Source organism: Labrus bergylta, chromosome 1, assembly GCF_963930695.1.
Source record: "Labrus bergylta chromosome 1, fLabBer1.1, whole genome shotgun sequence".
In the NCBI taxonomy this organism is placed as follows: domain Eukaryota; kingdom Metazoa; phylum Chordata; class Actinopteri; order Labriformes; family Labridae; genus Labrus; species Labrus bergylta.
The window spans coordinates 21,264,715-21,277,795 of record NC_089195.1 but is presented as its reverse complement, the minus strand read 5'-3'; the positions used below and the strand labels follow the sequence as shown (position 1 = coordinate 21,277,795).

The 13,081-nt window shown below is 37.8% G+C and overlaps 2 protein-coding genes across 2 annotated transcripts; one reads left to right on the top strand and one right to left on the bottom strand.

Moving 5' to 3' along the window:
- Positions 1 to 48: 48 nt before the first annotated feature.
- Positions 49 to 2,064, bottom strand: lrata (lecithin retinol acyltransferase a). Its single transcript, XM_020639740.3, has 2 exons — positions 1,396 to 2,064; positions 49 to 590 (listed from the first exon to the last, which is right to left on the bottom strand). The coding sequence occupies exons 1-2, from the start codon at positions 1,927 to 1,929 to the stop codon at positions 438 to 440; spliced, it is 687 nt and encodes a 228-aa protein (XP_020495396.1). The 5' UTR covers positions 1,930 to 2,064; the 3' UTR covers positions 49 to 437.
- A 6,393-nt stretch (positions 2,065 to 8,457) lies between these two features.
- On the top strand, positions 8,458 to 12,235 carry fgg (fibrinogen gamma chain). Its single transcript, XM_020639738.3, has 9 exons — positions 8,458 to 8,586; positions 8,666 to 8,713; positions 8,794 to 8,980; positions 9,224 to 9,308; positions 10,039 to 10,169; positions 10,432 to 10,565; positions 11,125 to 11,309; positions 11,459 to 11,736; positions 11,853 to 12,235. Exons 1-9 carry the CDS (start codon positions 8,524 to 8,526, stop codon positions 12,032 to 12,034), a joined length of 1,293 nt encoding a protein of 430 aa, XP_020495394.1. The 5' UTR covers positions 8,458 to 8,523; the 3' UTR covers positions 12,035 to 12,235.
- The last annotated feature ends 846 nt before the right edge of the window (positions 12,236 to 13,081 follow it).

Here is a 13,081-nt window from a genome sequence, read left to right as displayed (position 1 = left end):
CATGTGGTTAACAATGTAGAGAAAGACAAAATCATGAAGGCCAACAAGTAAAAATAAATTGTTTATTAAACATTTGTCATATTTACAACATTATATTAAGGACACTACTATAAAATACAAACTATATATACATGAACATATTGTTTAGATCGCATGTTAGCTTTTGTAGTGAGTCAAATGTTAGCCAAATGTATCCCAATCACATCATTCTTATATAAAATAATTTATGACAGGACAAATATAAGGCATGTAGGAAACTATTAAAGCATGAATCAACAACACATTTCACACATTTCCTACACAATACAACCAAAGTATAGGTTCAAACAGACTCATAAAGGCATCACATGACAAGCCCAAACCATTCTGAGCAGGTTTCCAGTCAGTGGAAAAAGTTCAGCTCACTTCGTCAGCAAGGCTCATTGAACTGAACCAATTCAACCAGCCATCCACAGAGTAAAAGGGATAAGGATCGTGGGTAATGTAGTTGCCGGTGCCATGCCAAAAGAGACGACAGAGATAAACCCAAGAAGGCTTGTGACAATCACGCTGCGCTGGTCTCTGATGATGGATTTCAGGCACTCGCAGAACTGCAAAGACAAAAAGTATAAAGTTAGTTATGTTCATTCAGTATTTCTAACTTTATGCAGAATATTTCTAATGTCATCTGGAGAGTATCACAACTTTTGAACCACTAACATATGCACAGTTTAACCACAGTAACAGCACTCCTCACTGTTCTCACCTGTGACAGAAAGTCAATAACAATTTGGTAAAGCCAGGGTTACACTTTGGCACCACACTTCTACAAACCAGGGAATCTTATGTGTAGATATGTTTGAGGATTTGTAGCCTACCGCTGCTGAAAATTATGAATGAAGTAATCCCCCGCATTATTGAGGTTTGTTACAGTGGCCTAAGAAAACCATCTCAAAACATTTAGTCATCCATGTCTTGTTGCATTCCAGTGTCAGAATTTAGTTTTTAAACCTAATCTTTCTTATGCCTTACACTTCCTTTTAAATGGTCAAAAGTGTTTTCTACTGGTCAGAGAAAACGGGAGGTATTACTCCAGAAGAAGAATAATGTCTTTTGGGGGCTTGTTTAGCTTTTTGTTCTGGAGGTGATGTGGGACATACAGAAAGGGAAGGGCCAAATGGGGCCAAATACCTCCTCAAGACAAGTTCATACTACTATGGTGAAACTGATTTAAAGACGTCATCTTTTTCTGTTACTGTTTTCTTTACATGACGCTACATTCCAAGGTACAAATATGGAATAGACATCGTTTACATGACGCATGACTGACTGAATCTATAGCGCATACAATAATTTCACAATGTACATGGTCAAGCAGTATAGACATACAATAATTAACATGGACATGGACTGTACCTTGTCTGTTTGACGGCTGGCTGCAGATCCGTACCTACAGTAAGTCACAAAGTGTTCACAGTTATTCCACAGCAGACTGTACTGGATTCTTCCTAGAAGTTTTTCAGCCCTATTTGCCACATCTTCATTGGGGAGCGCTTGATTCTTCATCATCTTATCCATATGGTTCACCAGTATATTAGAGCCGTACGCAAAGTCCTCTAGCGTGTCCACGCGCACCGTGGCACACCTGTACATGCAGCCAAGGATGAGCCTCTTGTTCGTGATAACGGAGCTGATGAGCTTCTGGTCGCTTGTGAGCACAGGCAGAATGTCAGGGATCAGGTGAGCGACTCTATTATCACCCAAATAAATTCCGTAGTGGGTGAAGAGGGTTCTAGGGACCTCCAGCAGGTCCCCCCTCCGGATTACATGTGGTGGGCAGCGATGCTCGTGCCTCGGCCGGTCCTCATCCTCAGACCAGCTGGACTCAAAAAGATTGAATTTGGAGAGAAGGGAGATTCTCTGCACCAGGAATGTCAACAGCTGCAGCATCGTGAGAGATTGTACACAAACTATGTGAACGTGAGTGAAATGAGCCTTTTTATCCTCACTGGCACGAGAAATAAGCTCCAAGGAAATCCCGGAAACACGTTTGGACACGAGTCACTATGTGCACGTGTGCGTTCTCCCTCATTGGCCTCCTCAGCATCTGGATTTTTTTTTCCTCGTGCATTTTCTCCTGCCAGAGGATCAGCTTAACACTTAAATGTTAAGGTTTATGTTAATGTAAACAATTGTGTAGCAGAGAGGAGAGTTTTGAAGAAGGCGTTTTATTTGGTTCTTATAGTGCATTAGTGCGGGATGAAAATATTACGACATAATTATCCCTTAATTAAGTAAGTGAATTAAAGTTTGGGTTTATGATTATCCAGAGTTTGTTCTTGTGCAATAGCTGCTTTATGTGTTTTGATCAATTTCCCTGACTTTAAAGCTACTGTTCCTGGTGATATCAGTCATACTGTGGCAACAATACAACTGGAAGTGTGTCTTTTTAAAGTGCTCAGTTTTCTTCCTCCAATTAAAACTCAAAAGATCAATGAAAAAAAGGCTATAACTTTTGCAAATCACATCATAGAATCAGGGTTAAGCTATACTTAAGCTGTACTAATTTATATTTGTATTAACAACAAAATAACATCTTGCATTATGAACAATGTCATCAGTGTTCAATTCCGACAGAGCACCCAGCTCTGTATTCTCAGAAGTTGTGGTGAAGACCAAAACCAGAGCTGACAAAGAGTCAAGCTTGTTCTAATAATTAGGTCAGGAGGTCAATTAATGCAAATGTTTCAATAGTGCAAAGCCTGTTCAATAAATTGTGTATTGTAATTCAAAATAAACACAACATGTTCCCTAAAAGAATAAGAACTTTTACTCTCATTTGTGCTTTTTATTCATTTGCTGAACGGTTTTAAAGGTTGTTTTGTTGGGAATTTTCCAGTTTTTCGTTACCCTTTTGGTGATTTCAAACTAACTTCTTATTGTTAAGCTGATTACCCCTCCGTTCAAATGATCAAATTTGTACATTTAACTGAAACAATTTCAAATGAAAACTTGTTCCCACATTCATAATTTATAAGCAAAAAACTATCAATTTTATCAAACTCTCTTATCACTATTCGACAATTGCATGTTCCAAAAATGCCACATTGCAAATCTTACATGAATGAACCATCATACCAGTTAATAAAAACAACTTTTGCTCACACTTTTTTGGACTCAAAACAAACTACTAGTAAGACTATTAAGCTGATTAACCTACAGACAATGAGTGTGTGTGATGGACTTTGTTGGCTAATCTGTTCTGTCCCATCATCAATCCGGGATCAGTTTCCAGGGAAGAAAAGAGCTGTGCTCCTCAGAAGAACCATATGATGAGATGAAACATTCCTTCGACCTTATTATCGTAATCCTGTAGACTTCAACTCCTTCTTTTTACCCATAAAATACCCTGAGAAATATTTGAGCCAGTTTGATCTTATTTGACTTAGATTCAGTTAAATCCTGCAAAAGGGATAAATGATGGCTGGCTGCTGTTTTGTCCGACTATGAGAAAAATGGTTTGACCCACAAGGCAAGCATTTAGAGGAAGTGTGTGTGATTTATGGGTATGCAGCTCAAATCTTGAACTTTTAACCTGCAGCAAGCGATAAAACAGTGAAGTAACTACATCTGTCTGCCAAATAAAAGTAGAGTTCAATGTAAAGTTGAGTTGAGTATAAAAACATAAAATTGAAGAAATATGAAAGTAAAGTGTTCTTGAGCATTGTGCATATGTTTTCCACTTTCTGCCTGACACAAAAGTGAGCATTTATATAGTTGCAAAAATAAGAAGATGTAAAAAAAATATCAATCCTACTGTATCAGCACAGAGGGCTCAACATTCATATTAGTACATAAATAAAAAATGTATTGTTCCTAGAAAAACAACAAAACAAAATTACATGAACAAACTAAGAAAACATAAATCAACCAAATAATATGAGTCCTCCCTTGAAAATAAAAGCTTACTTCATGTGGGTTTCAGTCAACAGAGTTGATAAGCTTATCCATGGGAGATGGATATATGTATGTATCTGGGATTCAAAAGTCTGCACATATTTAGCAGCCTCTGCAACAACAATAAATAAAAAACTATCAAAACAAATATCCACATGTAAACAGAGAAGCTTATATAATCATAACCAACAAGAACACCGCGAAGCTTCTGCGCTACCTGTAAATACTTAAGAAACGTTTAAAATTTTGATGGAGTTGGGCACATAGGAGTTTTTGAAACACTTCTGTGTGCTTCATCTGCAAGACAGTAGGAACTCGTACTCAGAGTGGAGTATGTGAGATGGGTCAGAAGACATTAATAAATGTGGTGTCATTAATCACTACAGATCAATAATCAATGTGAGAAATGTCAAATCAAGCATTTAATTTTACCTCGTATCTTGTTGTTGTTATTGTTGTTGTTGTTTTATCATAAATTAATGGGCAGGTTATGACAAATACATTAAAAGCAACAACACACTCAGTGAGCAAATACCAAACTAATGCACCACTATACGATGGATACCCTCGCCTGTATGTACTGGTACTGGAATGAAAAATTTGTCCCACATGTGTTATTAATGTCCAGCTGCAGTTTTAAATGAACCCTCATCAAACTGGAATGTTTGCAGATTAAACATGGCAGCAGAGCAGGGAACAATAAATCTATATGGCCAAGCTAATATTTAAAGGAACAGATTAAGGTCAAGTAGGCAGCTTAGTAATTACTCAGTTATTGAAAATGTGTCATGAAATGAAATATTTTTCCTTAGAGATACTAATTTAATAGTCATTAATTGTATGTTGAAACAACCTCACTACATGTTTTTCTGCTCACATCTACGTTCAGCTGAATCGACTTACCGTCTGCGACCACCGGTTGAACCCTGAGGAAGCATTATAACAAACCTTTGGCCCCTGTCCAGGGAGATTTACACCATCGTCAAATGGCTCCATACTTATAGTTGTGGCCAATGAACGACCCTAACAAAGGTCTTTAAATTTAATTCCTGGTCAGGCCACCTGGGAACTATGCTGACTTTGTTTGTTGGCTTGAAACTTAAGTTGATTACAGACACACGTTTTTCCAGTTTTCAAGAAAAACAATGATTCAGCATCATATTAGAACAGCTTGACTGACAGGGCAAACATTTGGAAATAAAGAAAACTTTGTTGTTACTTTGCATCCAGCTAGAGTTTAAACAAAGCAAGAATTTCATCTGGAGTCAGTATCCAAATACATCAGTAGGTACAACAGTCCAAAACTCATCTTTAACATCCTGGACACAGCTTCCAGAGAGCGTGCCAAAGTGTTCACGGCTCTTAGGGGGGAGAAAGAGACACTTTCCATCTGGTGTTTGGACGCAAAGAGGCCAGTTCAGCAAAAGTTCAGAACTGTTTAGGTTCATGGGCCTGGCAGGTCATTCTCAGGTCAGTGAGGCTCTACATGGGCCTGTTTCTTTCCACATAGTAAAACCAGGTCACACAGAGGTGGTTTAATGGGAGATTTATTATCTAATGTCAATATGGGGCCCACATATGAATCCTTATGCTGCTTTATTTTGTCACCTGTCCCTGCGCTGTTTGTACTGATGTAATAAAAAGAGGTGTGTTTGGCCTGGAGCACCATGAAGAACACACACTGGATGAAACAATATCATCAACTGAACAGCAATCAGACCTTGTAAAGTGACCTGGAACATAATGTAACTGAAAGCAAACTGGACTCAATCAATTAATCAATCAAAAAACAAGCAAACAGGAAAACTGTCTTGGTAATATCAACATAACTACAAATAAGTCAAAATATACTGTTCTTAAAACACTCATTATCAATCCCAGAGGAGCTCAACGATTTACTTAAGAGTGAGGGGAGACAGGGTCTCAATAGAAACACTTCCGAGATGCTCCAGATATTCAAAATAGGATTCACTAACACCCAGCACCCAGCAGTAGTATAAAATACAAACACTTATAATCCTAAAGTGAAAGATTTACAACCGATGTTCAACCCTTAGAATCCTGCCAGATACATTTCGATTGAGAATGTTGCCTTCTTCCTTAAAACGAACAAAACATCAGACAAGCCTTTATATTACAAGAGAAAATGTGTCCCCATCAACTGTGCCTCAGACAAGGTCAATATCCATGAAACAAGAATCCTGTGGGAGGCTAAACATCACTGAGATAAGAGGTGAGGTTTTTTTTTAACTGTAGAAAAAACACTGCAATGCTGTAAACGTTCTACTGTGATTTCTGCAGTGTCCTTTTCACAACTTGTCCTGCCTCCTGAGACCCCCCCCCACACACACACACACACACACACACACACACACACACACACACACACACACAGTTGACTGTTCATCTACACAAGAGGACCTATAAAAAAAACTTAAAAATCACCTTGAATAAATACAACCACAAGGCTGTCTATTATTTGGCAGCCTCTACACATATTGAGAATAAGATTCTGTCCTTATTTTCATTTTACCCAAACATTTGACATACTTTTGATGTTTGATTATTTGTTTAGAGCATTATTGTATGATATGATGTGTTGTTGATGCCAAATATGAGTCCGTCTAAGCGGTCTACACTGGCTACACAGGATAACTCTCTTTAACTTTTCTTAAAGTTTGTCATGTGCAGGAGTTTTCCAGCGTGCTCAGCTGCACATGTGCTTCTTAAATAATGAAGCCTGTGAAATCACGCCATTCACCGCTCAGAAAAACATACTAAAGCTGATTTTCAGCTGACTGGACTAAGCATATGATTAATACTCTTTTCTTTCTGTGTACATTAATTGTACATTTTCCTTGAAGAATTATATAAAGGTGGGATATTTAGTTTGCAATTTCTCATCTTTATAGTATTAAAGGCTTTATATGTGATTTTTCACACTTAAATATAGTAGAAATCAAGTATATCCTCTGAAAATAAGTCTGTGAGTCATGACTGTCTACAATGGGTGTAAAACCCGAGTCCCACTGTCTGTGATGCTTTCCGAGTTTTCCGAGTCCTATCTTCACTTTGTTTATGTCGTCGGGACGGCCGGCCGGCTCATCCCCTCGCATATAAACTTTAACACAGAGCTCCAAATTATATCAATTATTACCATTTATAATTCAGTGCTTTGTTAAAGAATGGTCTTATCATGCAGATCAAATTAGTCTTTTTCGACATTATTTTGCATGATGTATGTCAGCAGAATCATTAAAGAAGTGTTCTGAATGCAAATCAAATCTTCTATTTCAAAGTGTGCTGAAGGATTTTAAGGTGTCTATCTTTGGTTTAGAATGGTTCCACTCCCACTAGTGGCTTTATCTGCAAGTGCAGTCAAATTTAAATTGGATTTGAAGAGGTCTACCTCCTGAGAACCTGAGATCTGTAGCTCCCTTTTTCCTCATCCCTCGCTCTATCTCTCTTCTCGGTTTCCTATTCTATCCTCTGTCCGATCGAATGGAGGCAAAATGCCAAAAAATTTATCTAAGATAAATAAATAAAAAGCAACATATAAAGTAAAGAATTTGAAAAAGAATTTGCTTCTCAAGCAATTCCTTTTCTTCATTTGATACTTAGTTAAAATTATGACTTAATTAAAATTATGATGGTAAACTCACTATCATCTATCACAGGCAACAAAAAGCATCAGTGTTGGAAGGACCAATGGTTGGGTCCACTTACTTCACTGAAAGCATCAAACACTGTGGCGGTGCACTGCAGGTTTATAATGCAGCCAGATTGAGATCTGTGGATTTGTATGGAGGCCCATTTGGGCCTGGAGAAGGAAAAGTTATATTTAATTTGTTCGTGCTGTGACTGTGATTAAAACCGATGGGCAGTTGGGCAGTTTGTATAGCAGCCTGCCTCTGGCATCAGTGTGTGAATGTGTGTGTGAATGTGACATGTAGTGTTAAAGCAGAAAGTTGGAAGACTAAGAAGTGCCAAACAAATGTTTGTTGTTTTCCTGTTCCACAAACAATTTGTCCATCCAAATTATTTTGGCCCGTCTTTATTAACAACAACCAAATGTTAATGTTTTACAAGGAAGAAATCCTAAAACTAACGCTTCACCCAATGACAACTTCTCAAGACTTTGATTTTAATCACTTGATGAATAAGATAGATATTTAAGTGTGATATTACCCAACTTTTAGCTGGAATAAATTCAGTTTGACTGAAAGTCCGACAGAAACAAATACCATCATGTTTACTAGAAAATAACAAGAATACTGTTAAAAGTGAGTCAGAATTCTTTTTATCTGTTTTTTGTCAGCATCAGTACTCAGCTTGACAAATAAACAGTGAATGAAATAAAGACATAACTAACTTCACTGCCAATGACTGAACTTGACCATTTTTGGGTAATGTCCACTGTGTGATGTTTGAGTCACAGCTTTGTCCCAGTGCAGTGTGTGGGATGTTTGCACATGCATCCCTTATCAAACCCTGAACTCAGGACCTTGTTCGGATAAATATCACACAGAGTCAAGCCGCTCTTCATTTTTCAAGAAGACGAGACCACAACAGGTGGCACAAAGAAACATGGCTCCATCGCTTCTTGCAGCAGCAGGGGGACTTCTGTTACTTTTCTCCTTCTCTTCGGCAGTAAGTCAATCAATTCAGACTTTATACACAAACAGTTGTCTTTAGCGCATTACTTAAATCCTTTTTCTTTTTTGTGTAGCAAATCAGAGGCGACAACCTTGTCTCTTGCAGTCAGAATGACGGCTTTGTAAGTATGAGCAGAAATGAAAATATTTCCATACATCTGTGAGGATTCTAACATTTACCTCTGACCCAATCTGCATACAGGGAAAGTACTGCCCTACTACATGTGGAGTGTCTGACTACATGCTGAGATATACGCCAGGGGTGAACAAGGATTTAGATGATATGCAATATGAACTAGAAAACATCGCCAATTTGACCAGGGGGGCTGAAGAAACAGTCGTCTACATGAAAGACTCTGCGACTTCAGCTCAAAAGAGTTCCCCTTCAGGTAAGGACCTACATTAAACCTTGTCCTTATATTGACCTTTGCACAATTGTGTGTCTGTTTGTCCTCTAGTAATTTTCAGATAATACTGCCTTTCACTGTTGTCAACCTTTCTGCCTAGCTTCTGCTGTAAATATGTTGTTGTTCTTAAATGTATTATTTGAATAAATCAATGTGACCTGGTTCAACGCAGACACAAACTGTTGTTTGTTGGGGGTTATAAGTGACATTTATTTTGGATTTCAGATTCGTACTTCAAAAAGTCATCAAGTATGCTGGATGACATTGTTAGATATGAAAAGACCATCATCGCACAGGAACAACAGCTCTTGTAAGTTTCCAATAAAGTCATAATATTTGTCATAAAACTCTTAATACCAGTATTTACTTAAGTGCTGACCTCCAAGTTTGACCAACAAAAATATATTATTATCAATAATAAATGTATGCTATAATTATACTCCATTTAAGGAAAAATTATACATTTCACCATATAAGTCCATATTTATTTGACAGCTCTGGTTAAGAAGTTTTTCATAAAAACATCACAAAAAGGAAACTTGCTTCACCTTAATTTCACCTTGTTCTGAATTAACTTCTGGTCCATGAATGCATCATTAAAAGCATTCTAATAGAGTAATATAATATTTAGATCATGATATAACTAAGGTATACTATATGCAACTTTTTTTTTATAAATAAATAACTTAGCCTATACTTGTCCAAGCCCCCCCACACTGGCAGGTCATTGCACACCCACGCTGCTCGCCCACACAGTTCAGTCTGAATTTCAAGCGTTTCACCACCCACCCCTCGTTTTCATATTGACATTGGAACATAGACGAACCTATGACATTTAATAGAGTACTTCAATTTAAAAAATATCTCAAATCTTTTACTAAATTTGATTCGTGGATTGTTCCTCTTTTATTGTCTTTCCACTCTAATTTGTTTGTCTTATTTGATCTTTATCTTTTTGTCATTCTCTGTGTGCAACAAACTGAATCACAAAAAGCTAAAGATTAGGCTCATCCTTAACATGTTTCTTTCCCTCTCTTAAGTGAAATTCAAAGTTTATTGTCAGCCAATGAGAGGAGAATGGCGGACCTGAAACAAATCTCCGTTCAGCTGCAGCAGAAATGCAGCGAGCCCTGCAGAGACACGGTGGAGATCCAGACCACCACAGGCACAGGTAAAAAAAAAAGAAAAAAAGATCATGACCGTCAGGCCAGTCCCCATTTCACAAGAGGTTTCTCTTGTCCTTGTGCAGTGTTTAGTCAGAGACTAAAATCAATAAGATGCATCATCGCAAGGTAAACAGAGTTAATCTAGACGTAATCAGTTAGTGAGTACTACAGATGTAGACATATTTTGTAAATAAAATAAATCTTGCATTTTGTTTTTGGTCATTTTGCTTTAATAATGTTGATTTTTCCTTTTTTTCAAATTTTCAGATTGTCAGGATGTTGCTAACAAAGGTGCCACCACCAGCGGCCTGTACTATGTGAGGCCTGCACAGGCCACTGAGCAGTTCCTGGTCTACTGTGAGATCGACAGCTTTGGACGCGGCTTCACAGTTATACAGAGGGTATGCTTCACTTCAGTGATGAAAACAGGAAGTCAAAACTTCAGGGGAAAAAAGCTTAGATTTTTTTCAATCATAAAACCAAAATAATTGAATTAAGAAGTGGAAAGAAGTGTAGGAAAATTATTAGCATTCATCATTAGGATTCGTGGATAAACTTTATGTTTTGACACACAAAAAAAGCCTTTACTTGTGTCTATAACATTTATTTTGTACCCTGTCTTTGACTCACATAAACACAACATAGGTATCCCCAAATATCTCAAAATAATGTTTGAAGAATTGTTAGCACAACTTAGGTCCTTGTTTATGACTAAAGTACTAAATATTGGGTCTGATTAAGCTACTATAAAAGGCAATTTTTCTCACAATTTAAATATGTATTGATATTGAAATAAAACGTCTCTGTTTACAGAAATATAAAAGAAATCGTATTTAGAGAAAGAGGTACAGGACATAAGCCAGACACATTTTTTTATCTTTTCCGCCCAGCAATGATAATTTTCATCAGAATAATATTCATGATACATTTTGACACTGATCTTTTTTTTAACGTCCTCAGAGACGTGATGGCAGCGTGGACTTCAACAAAGACTGGATCCAGTACAAGAACGGTTTTGGTTACCTCTCACCAGATGACACCACAGAGTTCTGGCTTGGAAACGAAAAGATTCATCAGCTGACGGCCGGAGTGAACATCCCTACCGTGCTGAGGATAGAGCTTGTGGACTGGGAGGGCAACACAAGGTATGTACACACAGATTATGTAAGAGAGGAGCCAAAGGACTCTACCAAGGCAAATATGACCCTAATGATGAGGTTTCCTTTGATGAAGAAGAACAAACTGGGTCGGCAGAGGACACAAAAATATTAACTTAGAGGCCTTTTTTTCCCAGATATGCTGACTACACCATGTTCAGAGTGGGGCCAGAGATCGACAAATACCGTCTCACTTATGGCTTCTACCTCGCTGGAGATGCTGGCGATGCTTTTGATGGTGTTGACTTAGGCGACGATCCAAGCGACAAGTTCTACACATCTCACAACGGCATGCTGTTCAGCACTTCCGACAAGGACAACGACAAGTTTGACGGCAACTGTGCTCTGCAGGACGGCTCTGGCTGGTGGATGAACAGATGTCACGCTGCACATTTGAATGGAAAATACTACCAGGGTAAGACTACAGGGCTAACACTAGCGTCAAACCATTTTATTGGTGTTTAATTAGATGAGGCCTCAAAATTAGGTTTTTACCAACAGAATCATTTATCATTTTTCTCTCCATCTCAGGTGGCAGGTACACAGAAAAGGATGCCGGCGAGTTCGGCTTTGACAACGGCATCACTTGGCTCACATGGCACAACCGCTGGTACTCCCTGAAGGAGACCACCATGAAGCTCATCCCCCTCAGCCGCATCGCAGCAGGAGGTGGACAACAGGCTGGAGTCAAACAGTTCGCTGGACTTGCTTAAACAGTAAAATGATATATTTGTGGTCTGATTAGGCTGTAATGGAGGTGTTCGGCACAACAGCACTGAAACTGTCTAACATGAAAATAACAATCCTCCATGAGAAAATCTGTGACATCATCATGTGTCTTGGTGTGACGTGTGCGTGATCTGTCTGTCTTTGGTCTTGTTTTGGGCACTTAATAAATGTCTTTCCTTCACAAATGATGCTCTGTCATTACTTTTTGGGGGCAGTTTTGGTTTGCATGAATGGCAACCAGGAGGGAAAAGGTTGTTTTGTTAAACAATGCTGAGAATAGACAAAAGCCCCTTCTATGAAAAAATGACAAAGACAGCAAAAATAAGACGTGTGTCGTAACCTGCAGAAAAGTGTTCTTACACTGAGAGGCCTTAAATCTTAAAAATACAGTTGTGTGTTATATATAAAACTTCAGCGTTGAAATAAATGCACATATGATTTTTAAAAGTATACTGTAACATACTGGCAGTTATATTCAATGATTCAATCTGGTAGTTAACGCTTTGGATGACTTTTTTTACTTGCTTTCTGATTACACACTAATTTTGGTATTTTTTAGACAAAGCATTCTCACAAAATGATAAGGCAACTGTGTTTTTTTTTTTTAAATGAACTATTTTTCATTAGTGAGTGACCTTGATACACAGAAGATCTCTGAAACATATCAAATGCTTTGTAGAATGAATAGTTTATTTTTTTGATTTTGTCATTCAAGAGGAGACTGATCCACATGGGCTTCCAAGACACTACAAACAAAACTTACAAAAACAAAAGAAACCAATACATTCAGAGCAAATAATATCAAAGAAAAAGTTAAAGTAACCCTGCTCCTTAGACATATCTAAAAGCAGATCAACAGCACATACCTTCCCTCTCAAAACATCAAATGAATTACGCCCTCCAAACTTTTGGATTATTTCGACACAAATTGATGAAACACTTTGACTGCAAATAAACACTGAAGGCTACAATCATCATAGTCTAAATTAAAAAAAAGGATATTCTGCAGACATTTCTGGTAGTATAGTATA